The sequence below is a fragment of the Psittacula echo genome (genome assembly GCF_963264785.1).
Source record: "Psittacula echo genome assembly, chromosome: 1".
Lineage (NCBI taxonomy): Eukaryota > Metazoa > Chordata > Aves > Psittaciformes > Psittacidae > Psittacula > Psittacula echo.
Genome location: NC_137735.1, coordinates 12,638,021 through 12,659,897, shown reverse-complemented (window position 1 = coordinate 12,659,897; position 21,877 = coordinate 12,638,021). Strand labels below are relative to the sequence as shown.

Sequence of the window (21,877 nt, the reverse complement as noted above, 5' to 3'; positions counted from 1 at the left end):
TGTTAAAAGGGTCAACCTCACTTCCACTCTTATGCCAAATTGTCCTGGTTTTCGCTGGGATAGATAGAGTTAATTTTCTTCCCAGTAGCTGGTGCAGTGCTGTGTTTTGGCTTCAGTCTGAGAACAATGCTGATAATATACCAATGTTTTAGTTGTTGCTCAGTAGCACTTACCCTGTTCAAGGACTTTTCAGTCTCATGTTCTGCCAGTGAGGAGAGGCACAAGAAGCTGGGAGGGAGCAGAGACAGGACACCTGACCCAAACTAGGCAAAGGGGTATTTCATACCACAGCACGTCATGCCCAGTATAGAAACTGGGGGGAGTCACTCAGAAGGGACCAGTCACTGCTTGGGTCAGGCTAGGTATCGGTCAGCAGGTAGTAAGCAGTGGTATTGTGCATCACTTGGGTTTATTGTTGTTTTGTTTTGTTCTTTTGAGTTTTATCTTTCTCTCTCTTTTCATTATCTTCCTTTTCGTCGTTATTAGGATAATTGGTATTGGTATTATATTGTCTTTTATTTATTAAACTGTTCTTATCTCAACCCATGTGTTTTACATTTTTTTTTCCAATTCTCTTCTCCATCCCACTGGGATAGAGGGAGGGGAAGTGAGTGAGCAGCTGCATGGTACTTAGTTTCTGGCTGGGATTAAATTATGACACAGATGTAGAAATGTTGTAGCAACTGAGTTGGTTACTTATTTGTATCTTTTGATGCCTGGCCCACCAAAAATGAATTTTTTCCATTTAGAACAAACTGATCCAGTTTGTCTCTGCATCCACATAGTGAATGGGTTAAGTGCAAGGACAAAGGTTGAGAGCACCAGGGACAAAGAGAGAAACAGCAGAACATCCTCTCTTGGTGGCTGCGTGCTGTATCGGTTTGTGATACACTAGCTAACCTTTGAGTCAGCTGCATGGGTTTCTCCATCAAGATGCTGCTGCTGGTGGTGTTCTCTTGGAAGTTAGTTACTGCTGGTATAAAACCCATCAATTCTGGATTTTACAAAGTAGTACTTGTGCTGGCAATAGTAGTAATTACATCAAATCTTGTCAGTTATATGCAGCATTGTTTAGCAGTGGTCTTGGCAGTCCTGTGGTAACAGTTGGACTTGATGATCTAAAAGGTCTTTTCCAACCTAGTTGATTCTATGATTGTTACAAGTTAATTTTTAATGTGAGAAATATTTACTGAAATTCCTTGTCATCAGATGCTGATTTGTGTTTTTAAACTTACAAAAAATATACCTAAGTTACATATGTGTGCAGTTTTCTTTTTTTGGATAGGATTAAAAAAAATGAATATAATCTTATTTAAACAAAGAAGTAAAATTTAACTCAAACACCAGTTTTAAGCAAGCTTGAAATTTAACTCAAAATCCAGTTTGGACAGTACTGGAAAAATTTTCTCATGGCAATTTACATTCATAATTTGTTTAGAATATAATGGAATTTCTAGGACTGTATTGGAGTTGGATAACCTTGTTTGGACAAATTCTCACTAAAATAATGTAAATGTTGCAATTGGCAATGGCAGGTGGGCATTAGGAATTAGTGAAGCAGTATTTCATGCCTCTAAATTCAGTCTATAAAAATCTTTCCATTTATTAAATCTGATCAGTGTTTGAGGGTTTTTACCGGTTGTAAGCTCTTAAAATGAATACTGAAATTTTTTGAGACATAATGTTATGGATTGGGGGTGCAGGTTACAGATGTGCTGTACTTACGTGGTACAACTGCACAACTGTCTGTGGTATTAGAAATTGTTCTATTTGTTAGGTTTTATTTTGTTAGAAATGTTCTGGGCTTCCTTATGTTTATTGAGATGGAAGTGATGGCTACGTGCAGCCTTTAATAAAGTGCTTGCTTTTGATGGTTTTTTATGCATCTTTAATAATGAGTCTTGACCTCTTGAAACAGTTTCCTGAGTGATGCTATGAAATAACGATACTTCTGTCTTGAAGGTAAAATTTGGTTCCTAAATTATCAAGACAGCTATTGAGCCATGATCTCAAAACTTGCCAACTATTAGGGCTTATTATAATTAATTTAAGTACTATTACATGTAGTGATAAACTACTTCCTCAGCCTCTACTTTGTAGAGATGCTTCTTTACAGTACTGCCACATGTAATAGGAACCCTTTCAAGAGAGTCTGTTTGAGACTAGAATTCCATAAAGTAATGAAGTTTTGATACGTAGTGGCTATAGTATGCTGTGAGTGTTCTGCAGTGTTTGTAAGTTTTGCTGCTAGGTCGTGCTTTTTCCTCTTCCCATCTTGCCTTACTTAACGATTGTACATGCTAGCTTTGAGGAAGTGGAGAATATTCAGATTACTGAGAATTTACGATCTTGGATATGCAGCTGAAGCCCTAGTGCAGGTGCCTCACCTGCCAGTTCTGCAGTCCAGTAACAGTTCTTTCCCGTAGTTCAGTTTTTGCTCTCGAGCAGGCTTGATGTTCTGACATCTTACAACAAAGTTCATATATGTTAATACCATGTGGCCCTGTGACTGGATTATCTAATTGAACTCCTCCAGCTATGTTTTTTTGTGTTGTTCTTGTATTATGGTGAACATGAATGTTTTATAAGAACAGCTGTGCTGGTTCAAACAAAGGCTTTGTCAAACTCAGTACTTGTCTGCAACAGCATCTGTAATCGAGCTGTTAGGGATGAAAAAGAACAGGGAGGGTATATGTGATATCTCTCTTGGATGCTCCCTCAGCCTCAGAGCAGGGGATTTCCTGGGCTTGATGTGGTTTGTATAGTTGGAAATTCTCACGGGATCTCTCTTGTTCCATTTCCTTTGAAGCCCATCTAATTTTTTTTATCTTTTGGCAACAAATTTCTAATAGCTGTTGTATGCAGTTTTGTACATAGCTGTTACTAACCTGTTGGTACTATTGAAAAAAGACATTGAACAGTCTTCATCCATGGAGGCATCTCAGCTTTGATATTCCACAACCAGGGTTGCATGTTACGTACTACTGTACATACTGTACTGCATGCAAAGCATTAATTCAGTGACACAAAGGTGACTTCGGTTTAGTTCTGTGATTTGCTCTTCTGTCTGCTGCTGGGCTTGAGCTTATCGTTTCATGAAACGTCTAACATACTACTTAGAAAATAGATCCTGGGCTTAATAGCTCACAGCTCATTGTTCTATGTATTAGTAGCATGTGGTTGTATTCTGTGTCTCATTTCAGGTTTACCTGTGCTGAATTTTGTTCACCTTTACATTATCCAGTGCAGTTTCATAAAGACATTCTGCATTTTTCTCAGTTATTTTATATTTGCGATCCCTGATAGCTTGCTGTCCTTTGGTAGCTCCTGAACTGGGTCATCCATCTCATCTTTCAGGTCACTTAGGAATTTGTTAATCAATGCAGGTCCCAGTGCAGACTCTTAAACTCTGCTGGTGACTCCCCTAGTGTCATCTTTGTGATATTTTTGTTCTTTTTCTTTGCCAACCTTAGTAAATGAGGTGCTTAAGGTAGCTCTTGAATCCTTTGAGTAATTCAATTAAGCTTTTATACAGGATTAGCAGCTTCAGATTTTCATTTGGATAAGTGTTAGGAAAATAAGCTTGCAGATTTACAAGAAAAAAAATCCTGCAGCAACACCTACACACTGGTTTCTGTCTCCTCTGTGGGTTCACTGACTTGACTTGAGTTACACTAGAACCATAGCATAAACTAGCCTTGTCAAACATCAGTCAACTGTAAAGCATGTAGCCATTATGGATGAGATTGTATCACTCCTGCATTTCCCACTGATACTCCTTCAGAAAGGAAATTCTGTGTATATCTGAAAGTTAATTCACAGAGCTGCTTTTATGCTTCTGACCACTGTTAGTGTTCCTTTCTTTGATTCCAGCCATGTTTCTAATCTGTTTCCCATAGCATGGCAATGCTTCTGAAGCTTTGTGGCAGGGATTGTCTGAACTGAGGCGAAGGGAGCAGTTTGGTTATAGCGTATGCCTTATCAATTTTGTTTTCCAAGAGTGTTTCAGTGCCTTGGTCATGAATCAGGTCCCTGCTCTGCTGCTTATTGTACAGTAACATCAAACATCACCAATGCATAAAAAACCCTGTCCTTGCTCTGAAGACTCTACAGCTAAATTTCTCAGATTATTGAGGAATGTGATTACAAAATAACAACTACTTCTACTTCGGAATTCACGTCCTTTAAATGCCATGTGAAATTTATTAAGGACACAGATTCCATTGTTTGCTAGATTTTAAATAGGCTTTGTTTCTGAGCTTTGACACTGCCCTCCTCACTGTGTGGCTGTTCGGTTTGTATGTTAAGGATTTGTTTTGATTTTACACTGAAAGAAACAAAAAGAAATGATGGTAAAATTGCTGATTCCTCCATAATCTATAAGAACAGTTTTGGACTTTGGTTACCACTGTATGATGTGACCGTGCTTTCGATCAGTCTTCCAGAGAGCAATGAAACTTACTTAAGTGAATATGTGATTTTAGTATGTTATTGACCAAACTTGATAAAATTTTCACTTTGATTTATTCTAATTAGGATTTGCATATTTTTGCTACATGTGGTCAGGGAGAGGAAGGATTGTTTTCTTTTAATACAACCAGTCTGGGACAAAATACTTTTTCCTGGTTATAAAATGCGGACACTTAGATCCACATTAAAAAATAAATCAGAATTCTGTTTTTTGGTTTTTTCTCCATGCATTGAAAAACTGTCATACATTATCAAGCACCATAGTGGGGAACCCCCCCCCCCAGCTTTGAAACTATGTGATAGAGTGGTATATTTCAAAGAATAATAGAGGAAATTTTGTTTAAAACAGCAGTTATGACTAAACTATTGTGTGAGAATGTGTTTGGTCTAACTGTTAACATAGAGCAGTAGGCAGAATATGAAGCACTGCAAGCACAGATGTTGTTCCTCTTGGGAATGGAGGGAAGGAAAAAGGTAGCATTTGTAGCTTTAGTCAGGAGATCTACTACTCTGTAGTAAATACATCAAAATGTGTAAAAAGTAATTGAGGCCTGAGAGACTTTGCAGATTACACAAATAAATAATATATTAGTTTTCAACTTCCTTCAGTATGTGCATCCTGTAATTTTTGTTTCCACTGAGAATGTAGACTCCAGTGTGTCAGCCTGCAGTCAGTTTGCTTCCTTTTGAAGTTACCTTTTTATGATCTTCAAGAAATAGTCTGTGGAACTTTGGTTTACCTGAAAGAACAACAGTTAGTGGTATGGTTTTTACTCTCCTATTTATAGAATGTTTCGGGTTGGAAAGGACGTTATGATGATCCAGTTCCAAACCCCCTGCCATGAGCAGGGGCGTCTCACACTAGACCATGTTGCCCAAGGCTCTCTCCAACCTGGTCTTTAACACTGCCAGGGATGAAGCATTTACTACTCTTTAGGGCAACCTGTTCTATTCCAATACTTTTTGTTACTTTAAGAATTGTTAGTAGGTATGTCTTTAAGAAAGCTTGATAAATCTTTAAGTCTACTTATTTTTTTTTTTCATTTACAAAAAACATTTGCTTAGAACCTTGCTCTGTGGATATGTAATTTTCAGAGGCCTCTTGGAAGTTATAAAATGCAGATGAGGTTACCTTAGATTAATTCAGTGAGGTTTGTGATTTGGCTTTGGTCACTGTTTTCCAGGATTAGAAACAATTGGGAAAAAAAAGCCTTACTTTTAAGCTCCTTAAAAGAACTTCTTTTTGGTGGGAAAGGCAATTATGTAGAGAAAAAAAGGTGTTAATGACATGGAAATGGCTTGCCTGGCATGGGATTTTAGCCAATCTTTCTGTCCATAGTCTGATAAGAACAGCTACATATGCTAGAACTTTCTGAGTGGGCTTGGACCAGGCTTCCTTGAAGAGTGATTTAATTATACCTCTCTTTTACTGAGCTTCTTGGTCATCTTGGTGTAATTTTACACTATCTTGCTGTGTTCTGTAGACACAACTGTCACAAGGTCTTTGTATGCCTCTTATTGTAGTACCAAGACACTTCTTAATAAAAAAAAATAAATGTTTGTTATGACAGTATTCATGTCCCATCTCACTTACAGGGAAGAATGGGATTATTTAGTCTTCAGAGAAGGTTATTTACCATGCAGGAGCAGCTGTGTTGTAGGGAACAGACCTGGAGTGTTCCAGCTTCAGTTTCCCTACCATTGCTCCTCCTTCCTGTTTTTTGCTATAGATTATTTAAAGTTGTTGCTTTTCTGTAACCAGATTTCAGAAGACTAAAACTCATCTATTTTCTTCTGCTGTCTATTTTGGGTCAGAAGAATGTTTAGTGACTATCACACTGAGTAGAATTTTGAGGAAGAGTATCTATTCTAAGATGGTCTAAGTTGGAAAACTCGAAGTGTTTACACACTTACTGTATTCCAGTTCCCTCACAAAACGCTTCATAAATTGGCTTTTGTGCCTGTAGTGGTTAAGCTGTTGACAGTTTATCTAACAGTAACCTTGTTAAAGTCATTGATCAGTATTACAAATACTGAAGGTTACTTAAAAGGAAAAAAAAATCTACTAGGAAGTAGACTAAGTAGAAATTCTTTAGAAATAATGTAATTATATATTTTTGGCTTTAGCATTTGTAAGTTAGGAGTAGTTTTCACAAACTACTGATAGAGATGTGTAGATTTTTATTTGGTAATTCTCATTATAAGGCATGTCCCTCCATTGTATTTTATAGCTGGAAATGGAGAATTCCTTCCAACTTGGTAGTTAAAATAAGTAGCCTTGCACTGGTTACTCAGGCTGTACTGTAGCTTCCCCATTCAGAGTAGCCATTGTGAGAATGGGAAAGTTTAACAAGACAGTGACAAAAAGATTAAAAAAGGATGATAACTTCTTTGTCAGAAAATGTTGTATTTAAAGTCAAGCTTCACATCTCTTAGCAGAAATGTTCACTCTTTGAGTGACCTGTATTAATTTGCTATGGAAAGCCTCTCTCGTGCTGGGATGGGATAATTCTCAGTTTGTGTAAAATATTGTTAATTCTAAGGTATAATGGAAATATGTTTAAGGCTTCCTGTAAAGCAAAGTACTTGACAGGTGTAAAATGACAACTCCTAGATATTATTTCAGATTTTTTTTTTTAGCTTTCCGGTTTTTATGTCATACATATTTTGAAATTTAAGGTAGTGTTGAGCTAGCTAATTGAATATGATATTAAAAAAAAGCTGCCTTATAATATGTGGACATCATAGAAATTTTGGTTTTATCTCATTTCCTAGTCCCTGTGATAACTTGTCTCCCTTTTCCTCCGCATCTAGAAGAACCAAGATGCTCTTTTAACTAGTCAGCCAAAGTCAATCTGGTTTTACCAGCCTAGATCTCAAGAACTGAATTTCTCAAATACCTCATAGAAGTAAGTGTTAAGATAGAAAAGAGAGGCCACATTATCACCTCATTGGTGAAAAGCTGAAGCATGAACACAGTCCTTACTATGTGCTAAAGATCTTACCAGTGTGTCTGAGTAAGTTTTGATTGACATGACTCAGTATCCAGAAGTCCTTTGCTTTGCTATGTCATTGAATCAAATAGTTTGTGTTGGAAGAAACCTTTAAAGATCATCTAGTCCATCCTCCACACCCACACCTACTGTGGGCAGGGACATCTTTTGCTAGATCAGGTTGCTCCAAGCCCTGTCCAGCCTGACCTTGAACACCTCAAATAGGTCATTCTCTGGACAAGCTGCTCCAGAGTCTCACCACCCTCATCATAGCAAAGGTCTTCCTTATGCCCAGTCTGAGTCTACTAAAAGATGATATAAAAAATCTGTTCTTCCCCTTCTCTGACAGATAGACCCCATCAGCCCCCAGGAAGACTTCCTGATTTCTTATTTTGTCAGTTGTTTCCCCCTTCCCCCCACCAATATTTTTCCCTCCATCTACCTTTTCATAATGTCTCTTTCCAGTGGAACTTGCTGTCAACTTTTAAAAAGTTACTAATTTCCTGAACAGTGAAGTTGTTCTGCTCTATGTCTCAGAAACACAAACCAGGAGAGCCAGCTTTCCTAGATCTTTGAAACATGGGGAGTGGTGCGGAGTACCAACGGAGAAGGACGAAATAGATGAGTGGAATGCTGTTCTTTAACAACTTAGAGAGTATGGACTACTTGAGAGTTTAGTCTTGTGGCTCCTGATTTGGAGTATCTTGGTCACTGCATTAGACTGTTCTCATGTGTTCTGTTATCTAATTATGTAATGAAGCAGTAAGCCCTTTGCAGGTCCTACTGTTATTTGTGCTGAGTTATGAGATTCGGATGAATGCAAACATGTTACTGACAAAAACTGAATACTCCTGGGTTACTTTCTCCAAATGAACATTGCCATCAGGAAAGTAAGATGGCTTTAGCATAGTGTAGGGTTTTGTCAACTCTGCAGCAACTGATTAGAATGGGTTTATTTTTGATTATGTTGCAATTGATTCAGTAAAGATCTAGAATATACAGTTGCACCTTGGTGGTGATGAAAAGAAAGCTATTTAGTTGTATGCACACTGTAAGGTCACCTTTCAGTTTTGTTTGGTCACAAAGCACATGCTGCCCACATGAAATGTCACACAATATATAGTTTAGTTAGTTATATTAGGTGATGTCTGTTCTGCGTGTGTTGGTTGTCTTGCAGTGGGGTTGAAACAGAACAGTTTTGCTTAAATCTTTTAGTTTCTCTTTCCTTTCAATGAAGGGATGTTTCCTGCTAGGGTTTGAGCTTTGTTTTCTCTTGCTGAGAAGCTGAAGAGGGACAGCCTACTCAAATACTGGATTGACACGTGATTCATTGGCAGACAAGTCCAAAAATGCTTTTTTTCGGCGTGGGTTCCTCTGGGTTAGAAGGCAGCATGCCTACATGTGTGGTGATTGAACCTTCTGCCCCTTACTTATCAAGATGGAGCTGGGATTGTGGGTGGCATAAGCCTTAGGATGGTTTGTCTATTTTAGGATATAGTTTAGAGTGTAAGCTCTCAGGTAATACTGGTGTATGGTTTCTGTAAAGAGGGTTAAGTGTTAATTCTGGTACTGATAAATTGTGTTCTGCTCAAGTATTTTAAGTTGTTTCAGAGATTTATATTTTTATGAGGACAGATTGTGGGTGATAAAATGCTTTGCTTTCCTGAGGCAAAGCGAATATTGAAACTGGAAAAAAATTCCCCAAACCCAAGCCTGAAGATGGCAGCTGTTTAATGGTGGGATTTATTAAACTCCTGGCCAGATTAATTTCATAAATTCAATGTTTCATAAACAAGACACTTCTTTTTCTATTCCAGAAACAGAAATTACTGCCAAACAGTAGGATTATATTGTCTTCCAGTGATACAAAATATACAGTCAGTCTTTATGCAAACTAATGGTGATTGTTTTGTTGGGTTTTTAGTTTCATTTTTTATTTAATCAAAGGTTTGTGTTGGGTTTTTTTCAGCTGGCAGTGAAAATACAATCTCAACTTGCCCATAAAGCTAGGTCAGACATGTATTTCAATCAACAGATTAGTTGTGACGTCTTTGAAAGAATCTCTCTTCCTGCAGTTAAAAGTACCTTTTCTAAAAGTCACCTTTAAACTTGGAATAATTCCTGTTGCTTTTCAGAATGGCACTGAATAGGTGTGTGATACATGTGGAGTAAGCAGTGTATAAATGACTGCTTTCTACATTGGGTGGTTTTTCACTGTTTAATATTATTCATGTATGGATACGTATTATCACAACTTATCATTTTTTCCTCTTTATAGGTCCTGCTGGGGACTTGCATCTGGCCTCAATGTGAAATTAAGGTAGAAAAACACATCTACATATGTGTTTGCTATTAGGATTTAGTTTATTCACTGGTCATGCCTGAAGAGTGATGTTCGTCTCTAGACGGCTAACTGCCAGGAAATATAAATGATTGTCCTAGAAGTCAAGCCTCTCTCCTATTTACTGGAGTGAAAATCACCTCCAGATACCGACGGAATATCAACTACAGAAAATGCTTCACGTTATAAGGATGCCAACCACCTAGATTCATGCGCCCTATCTGTACAGTTGTTGTGGATGGTTTGCCATCTGAAAGCTCCTCAAGCTCTTATCCAGGCCCTGTATCTGTTTCTGAAATGTCTCTGCTACATGCTTTGGGTCCAGTGCAGACCTGGCTGGGACAAGAGCTAGAGAAGTGTGGCATTGATGCCATGATTTATACTCGGTATGTCCTCAGTCTTCTGCTGCATGATAGCTATGACTACGACCTGCAGGAACAGGTATTTACATATTTTAGATGTTGTCCAGTGAAAGTGAGTTTTTGTATCAGTTCTGTTTTGTGTGTTATCCATGGGTGTGGCTCAGATGGGGGGTGGTTGTCTTTCAGTGTGTGGGTGGAAGGGGGATATAAACCACATGGGAATCAAATTTGGTGGTGAACTGGGATTAATGTAGTTAGCATGCTACATTAAACAAAACTTTCACATTGGCACAATTGGCATCAGAATTATTAACACTGGAATGTCCTGTATCATAAATGCAGACCTTCAGTGCTGATGATTATAAAGTTAATTAATACTGGAACATTAGTAAACTAATGTAATTCTTGTAAACTGTGTGTCAAATTGGCCTGCTTCATAGTAGTTTGTAGAATCCCCATCAATTCCCCTCATGGATTTCATCTTGTGTTATTTTCTGTAAAGAATAATAAAAAAAAGCTTTTTTTTTTTTTTTTTTTTTTTTTTTTTTTAGTATGCAGGTGTTTAAAATACATTCTTGCACATACAGTATTCATCTCTTCTAAAATAATGTTAATACTGAATCTTGATAAAAGCATGAGAAAAAGTTGTGGAACAGTGAGTCACTAGACTTGGCTGGAATTCAGAAAGGGCAGCAGAAGGGAAGTGAAGCTGTATATCGATCAGGCACAACTCTCACTGTTTCCATGTGCCTTTATTGGTATGGGTTTTATATGTCCTTAGAACAGACTTCTCAGTCCTGAATTCACCTCTTTTTTTATTTTTTGTTTTAATTTCTCTGCATCATCAACCAATATAAAAATACTTCTAATAGTGGAGATGTCTGAGTATAGGACTGAGGGAAGTTCTGGTGTTTTCAGGAAGGGATGAGGATGCTGTTGCTCATAGACTTCGTCTTTTAAGGTAGCTGTGATTACAGCAGGAAGGAAGGAAAGCAAGTACCTCTTATTTGGTGGCTTATTTAGTTCTTTTTTGTTGCTGATGTTTTGGTTGTACTTTACACATTGCTACTGAACTGCTTCAGAACTTTCATTGTTTTCTGGTTTGCCTTTTGAATTGTGGAATAGGTATAAATGTAGATGAAGAAAAAAACCTTCATTTCAGATGCTGCCAGTTTCTGAATTTTTAGCAGCCATTACTGTGCATAAAAGCCTTCATGCTTCCGTTGTGCAAAACAGAACACACTGTGCAAAAGTAATTTTTGCTCAAAAATTTAACTGGCAGCAGTGGAAGTCACCGGGAACAACCTCATGATTAACAATAGTACTTAAAAATCTCCACTGTAAGCTCTGTTTAGAATATATCTTAACAGTGAGCTTTTTTAGGTCTTGGTCAGACATGAATTGCTATATTTTAGAAAGTGACAGAATCAAGTTCCAAAGTGTGTTTGCAAGGAGGGTGTGGGGTGAGGACAGAAAACAGAAACCAAGTGAAACCACACTAGAATTTGAGGAGCTTTTTAGATAGCCCTGTGGCCTTGGGATAAAAGGGAAGACTTGTTTCTTTTCAGTCCATTTTAGAGCATAGTCACTACTGTGATAATTTGAAATGGCTGAAGTGCCAAATTAGATTTCTTTTTATCAGGCTTTGCAAGAAGCAGGGTAACTATATTACGAAAACCTCATTCAGTTTATTTCTCCTTTCAATACCTTAACTGTGTGCTTTGTGGGTTGATAGCGGAATGTGTCTGTTCTTTTTCCAAGTTGATTATCTGAATCTAATGAGCCAAAGAAAGAAGAACACCACATGCTGCCTGGGTAGCCAAAACCTGTGTTGCTGAGCGGGTGCTGTAGTACAGATGTACAGGGTGTCTTCAGAATGACATCGAGATTTGAAGAAGCTGGAAGTTTCTTTTCTACCTCCTCCCAAGTTTATCATGCTTATAACATACTCTTATTGTATTTGTTCCCTGTACTTTCAAATAATAGTTTTCTAAGTTTTGAGAGCTAATATCAGTTTAGTTTTGGGATGATATTCTGAATAATGATTGGATGCATATGTTGTGAACCATAGTGCTACCTAATCTCTTTCTCAAAAAGCTTAGTCTTTAAAGACTGCAAATACAGATTTGTTATATAAAGAATTGAGGATATCTTAAAACACATGTGCTTGTTCTTTTATTTATATTACTATTTATTTTACTTACTGCCTACTGGTTCTTTGTATGACCTGATATTTTAGACTTAATTTTGGTTCAGTTAAGTCATTCAGAAACAAGAAAATTTGTACTCTAAAGGATATATTTGCATATAGGCAATTTCAGCCCAATTTTGGGATGAGTACAATATTAAGACCAAGGGGAAAACCAAATACTAGTGTTGTTTACAAATAGATATCAAGGAAGAATGCAGCAGTTAAACATCTAAATTAGCAATAATTTAGGAGTAAACTACTGAGAGTTGCTGAGCTCCTTTAATTCAGATTAATTCTCATGGAAGAGTTGGTTCTTGGTATCTTGGGAATTTTTTTTTCTCATACGATTTTTATGATTCTTAAGAAAGATGACAGAATTTACAGGAAAGAACTGTTTTCAATAGTGGGTTTGTTGCAGGGATTTCTCCCTGCTTAGAGAACAGCTACAAAGAGGACAGAGACTCTCTCTTCACAAGGAGTCCCAGGGAGAAGAACAGGGACAATGGGTACAAGTTGTGCTGCATAAAGTTTCATCTTGAGATGAGAAGAAATTTGCTTTATTTTATTTAGTAATGAGAACAATCATTCACTGAAAGAACTTCCTGAAACAATTGGAATGGGATAAAGTTCCCATTGCTAGAGGTTTTGAAGATGCAGTAGGACAGGCTGCTAGATAATATTGCCTGTGCTCCCTTTCCCTTGAAAGGGTGGACCCAGATGATCTTGTGAGGTCTCTTCCAAACTAGGCAGTTCTGTGGTTCTTTGCTTGCAGAACTCTTGTTTCTCTGGGGAATGATTAGCCCTTGCTTCTGTGCAAAACTCCACCAATGACTTCTGTTTTGAACAAGTTGGAAGGGATGTGTGGTCTCCGAGCACCAGAGTGGAAAAATCCATTGCAATGTGCTTTTTTTGGGGGGCGGAGGTGGTGAAGAGGACAAATTTAATCTTATGGATACTGTATAAATCATCTTCATTAGAAATGCTGCAAACTGAGGATGGTCATTAAGCTGTTTCCATCTCAGAATGCTGGTGACATCATTAGCACTGTTTTAGTTGCTTCAGGCAGCCTCCTTCCATGCTTGCTTTATAGTGTGCTTGTGTCATCAACTGTAGCAGGGAAATGGAATTCTCAAGTCCTGAACTGAGATTCTGTCAGGTAAGTACAGAAAGATAGAAAATGAACAATGAATGAAAACACTTCCCCAACCTTCTTAGTCATATGCAGCTATTCAAGATACCAGTGTTATTGTGTTATAAACTTCTGTTTAAGCTTAATGGGAGTCTTGATTGACTAGGTCTTCAGGGTTATTTTTCAGAATAACCAGGATGTTCTCTTTTGGTTTGTTACTTTCTGATCTTGATTCTGATGCAGACATCTGTGATTTTGGTCATTTGACTTCTCTTCCTCCAATATTGTCTGTACAGTGAGGCAGTTTGATATGTGGGTATAGGATAAAATGTGTGTAAGGGTTTGGTGTGGGGGGTTATTTGTTCTTGGGGGTTTTTTTCCCTTTAATTTGTGTTTTCTTTGCACAAGTGGATTTTCTTGGGTGTATTATTATTGTTGCTATTATTATTTATTACTATTAATTCCATGCCTTGCCCAATGAGAGTGGTCTCTACTGGGTATCGTTGTATGGGTGCAAGCTTAATATTGCAAAATGATAGATCAATAAGTCATGCGTTTTCAGAGAGTTGGTAGGAGCTTTTTGCAAGTACTTGTGTGTGAGGCTGTGGAGGGAGGCACAGTACAGAAAACATAGGTACTGGGTGGAGAAGTGATTTAGAGCAGCCCTGTGGAAAAGGACTTGAGGGTGTTGGTCGATGAGAAACAGGAACATGAGAGTGCATTCACAGCCCAGAAACCAACCATATCCTGGGCTGCATCAGAAAAAATGTGACCAGCAGGTCGAAGGAGATGATCCTGCCCCTCTGCTCTGCTCTCGTGAGACCTCACGTGGAGCACTGTGTACTGGTCTGGTGCCCTAAACATAAGAAGGACATGAAGCTGTTGGAACAAGTCCAGAGGAGGGCCACGAGGATGATCAGGGGACTGGAGCACCTCCCGTATGAAGAGAGGCTGAGAAAGTTGGGGCTGTTCAGCCTGGAGAAGAGAAGGCTGCGTGGAGACCTCATAGCAGCCTTCCAGTATCTGAAGGGGGCTATAAGGATACTGGAGTGGGACTCTTCATCAGGGACTGAAGTGATAGAACAAGGGGCAATGGGTTAAAACTTAAACAGGGGAGATTTAGATTGTATATAAGGAAGAAGTTCTTTACTCTGAGGGTGGTGAGACACTGGAACAGGCTGCCCAGAGGAGTGGTGAACGTTCCATCCTTGATAGTGTTCAGGGCCAGGGTGGGCAGGGCCTTGAGCAACCTGGTCTAATGGAAGGTGTCCCTGCCCATGGCAGAGGAGTTGGAACTAGATGTTCTTAATGTCCTTTCCAACCCAGACCATTCTATGATTCTGTGACATACTGTACCCAAATTTCACTGGAATGTTTGCAGTTTTTATTCTGACTCACTGGCTTAAGCTGAAATATCTATTAAAATTTTGGGAAAATTGGTAAGCAGGTATGTTTTGTCCAGCTGTGATTCAAAGTACTAGAGGGCTTTCAGGAAAGGAAACTTGCTTATGATAAATTGCACCATGGTGTCAAGATCTTCCAGAGCTGCTATGGTTATATGTACGTTATATACCTATCTGGAATTCCTGTAATACCTCCTAAATACATACACTTTAAATGTTTTCTAAAAAATACTCAAGTACTGAAGTTAATTATTAGTGGCATTTCTAGCACAACTCTTATTTAAGCCATACTTGCTAGTTTTGGAAATGAGTCTGAAATTGATTTACACATAAATTAGATGTCTACGTGGTTCAAATTGTTAAATCTGTTGAACCATGTTATATCTAATATTATAGTCATTATTTAGGTGCATTAGGGGTTGGTTTGTTTGTTGGTTTGGTTTCTTAAGATTTGAAGCTTGTCAATGATCTCTGTTCAGAATGTTTGGAAACCCGTGGTATTTTGTTCTGAGGTAGATGACCTTTGAGATGTTTTTGATCTGTTAAAGAAAGCCTCATGAAACTGGTATATGTTTAAAGGCTGTGACGGTAACTGAAGTGCACAATGTTTCTGATAAGTATATATACTTTCATCATTTGCATTTTATTACTGAATTTTCTTATTTTAAAGGATAAATTAAGGAGAAAACCCAATGAAATTTCTGACAAATCTTTGACTTTTGAGGACCGACAGACTTGCTGTTGGAGATCTGAACGCTGAGACAGCCTTTTGACTTCAGTCCAGATTGGTTTTTAATCAGAATGCCTTGCTCTTAGTTTCTTAATATTAAACCAAATAGGTGCTTTTAAGATTTGTGATTGTTATTTAAATGCTACTTAAAAGTATATTTATAGATACATGTGTTCTCAAATCAGTTTGTGATACAGTAAATACTGCATCAAATAGTATAATCTGTGTGAAGCGGAAGGCATTGCCTTAAAATACATTGTGTGAAACATTATTTCATTGGTCTTTATTTGCACAGTATTAAAATAAGTGTTCTGTGTTGTATCTTTTCTATGCTATTTGTAAGCATAGCGTGTTTCTGAATATGACGAATTCATGAGTTTTGCCTGCAGACTGTTGTCATTTTTGAAGGGATGAAGCCTTTATTTTAAAAAAATAAAACAACCCCCAAAAAACCCAGCCAAAAAACCAAACCCAACAGCCAGACACTGTGAGATAAAGGCTTTGTTTGTAAGCCTTTGGTCACGCAGCCTGAAACTCTAAAGTCATTTGTTATGCATACTTTCTGTATCAAGTGAATCGTGTTGCTTTTGATCTACTACTTTCAACTCGGTTTTGGAAGGTGACATTTTCTTCTGACTCTCAAAAGTATAAATCCTAAAAAAGTTCTTCTAAAAGACAATCTTTTCCTACCTCTCAGAGTTCAGTAGGAGTTGTTCTGCAAACTGTTCTCTGACCAGCATGAGAGATTTTCCTTTTAATTTTTGATTTATAAGAGGGAAGGTTTCATTTTGGAGGACTAATTATTTGTAGACTGATTTGAAATATTCCATTCAGGTAATCTTTTACATGGAGGGATGGCAAATGTCTTCAGAATCATAACTACACTTCTGCTGAGGCTCTGATTGTAGTTTTTATTCTTGCTTTTTCATCACTAGTATATACATATTTGAAGTCCAAAATGTAGTTTAATTTTTTTATATTAAGAGAAGAACAGAGGCCTTAGCCCACATACAGTAAATTTTATATCTTTACTTGGTAGTTTTATCTCTGTAAATGCTTTTGGCTTATCACTCTGAACTGGGATGGGAACATCATTACCAGCTCTGCTGCGTTTGGCCAGTGCTGGTGATGTGTGACAGCACTTGTGATGCATCTGCAAGGTTCTAAGACTCAGTCAAATGTGGGGCGTTTGTTCTCTCCGCCATCCCATATTAACCCAGTAGAGGGACCTGATGTCTAGATTTATATTCTAGTAATAGATACTCGGTATATTTTAAGGGGAAGAGGATGTGTTTTGTTATGATTGTTCTGAAGTGAAAATCTCATCCATAATCTAAAGATAGGAGGAGAAATGTACCAAACCCTGTATTAAACGTTAATCTGGGTTGTATGCCTGTAACAAACAGCGACAGTGCAGATCCTTATTATTACAACTGCTCTTTTATCACCCTTAAGAAATAACTGTGAGTCATTGAAGCCCAAATTTTAAATGCATTTAAATGCACAGAGTGTGGTTCAGTTACAGTAGGGTAATGCTGTGTGACTGCTGCACACAAATGCCATTAAGTTTCTAAGCTCACCAGCAGCATGTAGAAGTGAATTTCTTGAATGCAAAACATTTTCAGATTGTGTTTCTGCTTATTAAGCTGTGCAGCATTCCTGGAGGAGCACTTGTTACAGTTTTCTAGCATCAACTTTTAATCATTACCCAAACCAAGTGTGTAAAATGCAAGTTGTAGAAATGTGTGTAATTTGAAGTCCTTAGAGTATTCAAATGTGTACATGTTTGAAGGGATGGGAATAAACCCCCTGGTTCTTTAATGCATAAATGTGTAAACTGAAGAGAAAGCAGATTTATCACATTTTCAAAACAGTACTATATCCTCAAGTTAATATGCCCATAAAGCTTATTTATTAGTGGAAAATAGTTTTACTTTTTACAAAAGCTTAGATAAGTAAGTTTGCAAGTTCATGGAGGAGAACTTAGCTATAGTCCCTACCCACTCCCCCTTGGAGTGACTAGCTGAGAACTATATAACTTACACTGTCAAAGTTTGGGAAGAGTTGGTGGGAAAAATTGGGGGGTTGTGGATTTCTCTTCAGTTAAGCAGTGGAACGTGACTAAAATGGTTTTACTGTAATGGTATGTGCCTCAGAAAACTCCCAAATGTTCTCTTGGAACCGCTGCATGTGCAGCAGGGGAGAGCCTCGTGTTTTAGTCTTAGATCAGACTTGAGATTCTCTCAGCACGATGAGCTTTGTTCTGTGGTAGCACCTGTAGTTCGGTCTGTGCAGAACAGCTGTGCCTACAGTTGTTTTGCAAGCACTGAAGTTGTTTCATTTGGGTTCTTTGCAAGTGCTGTCAGTACAAGAGCTTCGAGTCAAAGCTCATGTAACAGTTCTGGCCAATGTGACTAAAGTTTGTACTAATTCAGTGTCTCCGTAGGACTTATCGTTCTTTTATATATATATATATATTAAAAATCTTAATTTTTAGTTGGTATTTGAGTAGTTATAACTGCTCTGCTCTGTATTTCTTGGTGACTGATAGATATGGGGTAGATTTGGAGTATCATGGACTATGCATTTGTATTCTTTGTTCTGCTTTAGGGATAGGAATTGTGACAGGGATTGGAGCTCAGGAGCAGGCTCTAGGGGTCATTGTGCAAACTGTACAGGTCTCGGGGTAGTCAGCTTCAGCTGGTATCTTAGTGCAGAAGAAAAGTATTTGTTCTCAATAACTGTGGTATCTGAGAAATTTTTCTTTCAGACTGTCTTCTGCCTTTGTACTGGTGAGAGTGATAATGTTGAAATGCTGATTGCTTTGCAGACATGTCTGCTCTAATACGTGACATGATGTCCACTTCAGGACATCAACCATACATGGGCTCTGTGGTGTCTATCTCATGTACTATCCTATTTATGCAGGCACATCTGTGTAATACAGTTAAAGTGTTATTATTAGCTTCTGCTGTGAGTAATCAAAGCTGTCTCCTGAAACAGGACTCATACCTTTTTGTGACTTTTAAAATTGCATCTAATGCTTAGTTATGGTGTATCTCTCGCAGTCATGCAAAAAGAATAACAGAATCAGGTTTTTAGTGTTATGACTAGTAGCATATTCTCATAAATGCTTACATAATGTAAAGCAGAGATACAAGCTCAAGTGTCAGGCTGGTAAGGCCTCCTAACAGTCAGGATTTATTTGTAGCCATCTCTGTGCTGATATAGGACTGTTTCGGGTTCTGGGCCTAGGTGAGATACATCCTTAGTGTTCTTTGTTTAGCAGACCATTGCATGACCGTACACTCATCACATATCTCTGCCTAAATTCTCTGAAATGGTTACAGTGGTCTGTGATGCTTGCAACACAACTTCATTCCTAAGATCAAGACAGCAACCATAAATACTGTGAAATAACTACTCCAGTCGTAACATGTCCCTTTCAGACATCTGGACTCTGCAGTGGCAGTTCCTGTTGATTCTTGGCTTTTTTTTCTGTGATGTAGCTAAGATGTGCAAGTAAAATGCTGTCTTTATAGCTGTAGCTATAGCCTTGCTAAATTTTCTTCTTTTCTGCTTTTACTTTAATGGAAAAACTCTAAAGGCAGCCTGCGCAACACACGTAGGATTTCAGCAGATGCAGCATTTGCATGTTCTCTCACTCTTGAGAGTGGGTGTGATCAAATTTCTTCTGCTTGGTTTCTGCCTCGAGTAATTTCTAATTACTGAACAACGCAGACTGCCCTTTCAAGTTGGTAGGATTCTAAGCAGGAGTTTATAGTTGTCAGAAACTCAGATTACAGGATTTTATAATCAATTTGATAGGTTTTGATAGGTAGAGTTCTTCCCTGCCCACCAATAGTGGAACCTTCAGTCTTGAATGAGTAATGGGCTCTAGGTAACCCTTCTTCAGCAGGAAGGTTGGTTTAACTGACCTCCAGCACTCTCTTCCAGCCTCAGCCATTCTGTGAATGCCTTGCAGTGCATAATGTGGTCTGCTATATTAGCTGTTCTGTTAGGGTCCAACTGCATAGGAATTGTAATGTTCCAGTTATGGCAACCAGGAAAGGGAGGGAGAGGGATTGTAGCAGCTCAATGGTTCCCTGGCTTTTCACAGTCTAATTATTTTTCTTGTAATATCTGTATTTGGAGTGATTATCTACCGTTAAAGAATATTTTTCAGTCCTCTCCATTGTGTGGTATCACGAGTTTTGATATGAAGAACGCTTGCGCTGCTGTGTGTACATACGTGCTGTTCATGTGCTGAACCTCTTGTTGCATTTCTTTTGGAAAAGCTGAGCTTATACCACTGTTCTCCCCTTTTCTTCTGAATTGTCTTGCATTATGTGCTACGTCTTTATCTTTGTCTCAGTCTGAGGCAGCCTGTGAGGAGTATCTAAGCCTGTCCTGGGCCAGTAGGCTTTTTTCGTTAATTATAATGAGATGCCATGTCTCTTAAGATTTTCTCAGAAGCCGCTGTGAACAAGTATATATCCCTGTGGCTCTGAGCAATCCATTGGAGTTCTTTCTGAATCTCAGTTTAGGGGAAGTGCTTTTTCATTGAAGATCAGTGAATGTATTTATACTGCTTCTGGAATAATCTTTAAGGTGAAAAACATATGTGATCCCTTGCAGTTTTCCCCAGATTCTCTATTGTAAGATCCTCCTAGAGGTAGTCAGGACCTGGTCCATTTTGGGTATAATTTACGGCTATTTTCTTCCATACCCTGCCTATCCAAACATTTCAGGAGTTGTTTTTGTTTTGTTCTTTGAATAAGTTTTTGGGAAAGCTTCTTTCAGTGCACAGTGGTTCGTAACATCTATGTGAACATTGAAATTAATAAAACATCAACGCCGTAAAATCTGTCACTGCCAGAGTAGACCAGGAGGCCTGCACTACCTGTGGGGTTTTATTATGTCTGATGATATAGTCTTTGTTTTTATGTATTCACAACAAACCTTAATAGCTGTCACTGAATTAAGATATGCTGATGATAGACTTTAGCAGGAAAATTTTGTGGACTGTGTGTTGATACTCCAAATTATTTAGAATGTTTGTGGAAAGAGATGATGTGAGTACCTTGGAGAATGCTGCTGGCTTGAGCTGGGACTGTTCTGTCTCACAGGCAGAGGGGAAAGACCTGCAAATTCTGTAGTGCTATCAAAACATTTTAGGGTTTGTGGTGTCTTGTACAATCCATGACCTTGGCATAGCAATTGTTTTGGCTGATCTGTCTTTTCTTGGTTTTAAGCTTCTTTCTAAGGAATGACAGCGTCTGCATTCATTGTTCATTCTGTCCATATGAGCCTTTGTTCTGTTTTTCCCTTTGACCTCTCTAGTAACTTGATGATCTATTTTAATTGCATTTGAGCGTCTTTAAAAAAGCCTTTTTAAGAAAGGCTTCTACAGCTTGCCAGAGGAGTCTGCATTCCCTGCATTGGAACAAGCAGACAAAGCTTCATCTTTATGCACTGCACTGGACAGGAACTAGCCAGCCATCCGGTAGACAATCCAGACTATTCATGGCCAAAGTACAAATCAGCTGTCCTCCTGAGTTTTTTGGCAGATGTTAGTGTCCCACATTGGGTGAACTCCACAGGTTGGAGATACCTCTTAATCTGTTAACAGAGAATTATAAGAAGGAAAAATGGTTCACATGTTTCTTTTGCAGGACTCTGCTTGCATACCTTTACAATTTGGGGAATTCTTTTTCACATTGGAATATCTTGTCTGGATGTTTGGGTTACTTATTTTGATGGTATTCTTGGAGTTGGATCCTTAAAAGGAGGGACCCTGTGTGTGTGTGTATGTGTGTGATTATTTTGTATTTGAGACATTGACATTCAATACTTTGTAATTTTTGTATGAACTTGTAACTAGAATTTGCTTGTTGAAGCAGCACATTTTGGCTGCCCAGCAATAACTCTTACAAGAGCAAGATATGCCAGGTGGGTGATACGCTCGAATAGCAGCTGGTTTGCACTGAAATTAAAATGTTTGAAAAAGAGGAGTTCTTCAGAATTTTCTGATTCAGAATCTCTTTTAACTTGGTATTTTTTCTTCTCTGTGGTAATGGAAATTCTTGCCCTAAAATCTCTTGTATATAATTTGAAATAGAAATGTCAACCATAGATAATGATGGCTGTTCAGTGCATTATCTGAAAACTTGATATATATTGTAAGTCATCTGAGTATGTATCTAATTGAATCTGTAGTGCGTTTATGCAGGGAGAATCTCAGGGAATTGGTTTTCC

At 38.2% G+C, this 21,877-nt stretch overlaps 1 protein-coding gene across 5 annotated transcripts in view; it reads left to right on the top strand.

Moving 5' to 3' along the window:
* Nucleotides 1-21,877, top strand: part of KIAA0232 — a 68,705-nt gene that overhangs the window by 8,881 nt on the left and 37,947 nt on the right. For 3 of the 5 annotated variants that reach the window (XM_080614225.1, XM_080614221.1, XM_080614222.1), the window contains exon 2: nucleotides 9,742-10,245. The exons of 1 other annotated variant lie outside the window; for it this stretch is intronic. In XM_080614225.1, coding sequence (XP_080470351.1) covers nucleotides 10,015-10,245 — 231 coding nt within the window. In that variant the 5' untranslated portion in view covers nucleotides 9,742-10,014. The remainder of the gene's footprint in view (nucleotides 1-9,741; nucleotides 10,246-21,877) is intronic. One more of the 5 variants, XM_080614223.1, reaches the window with a different exon arrangement.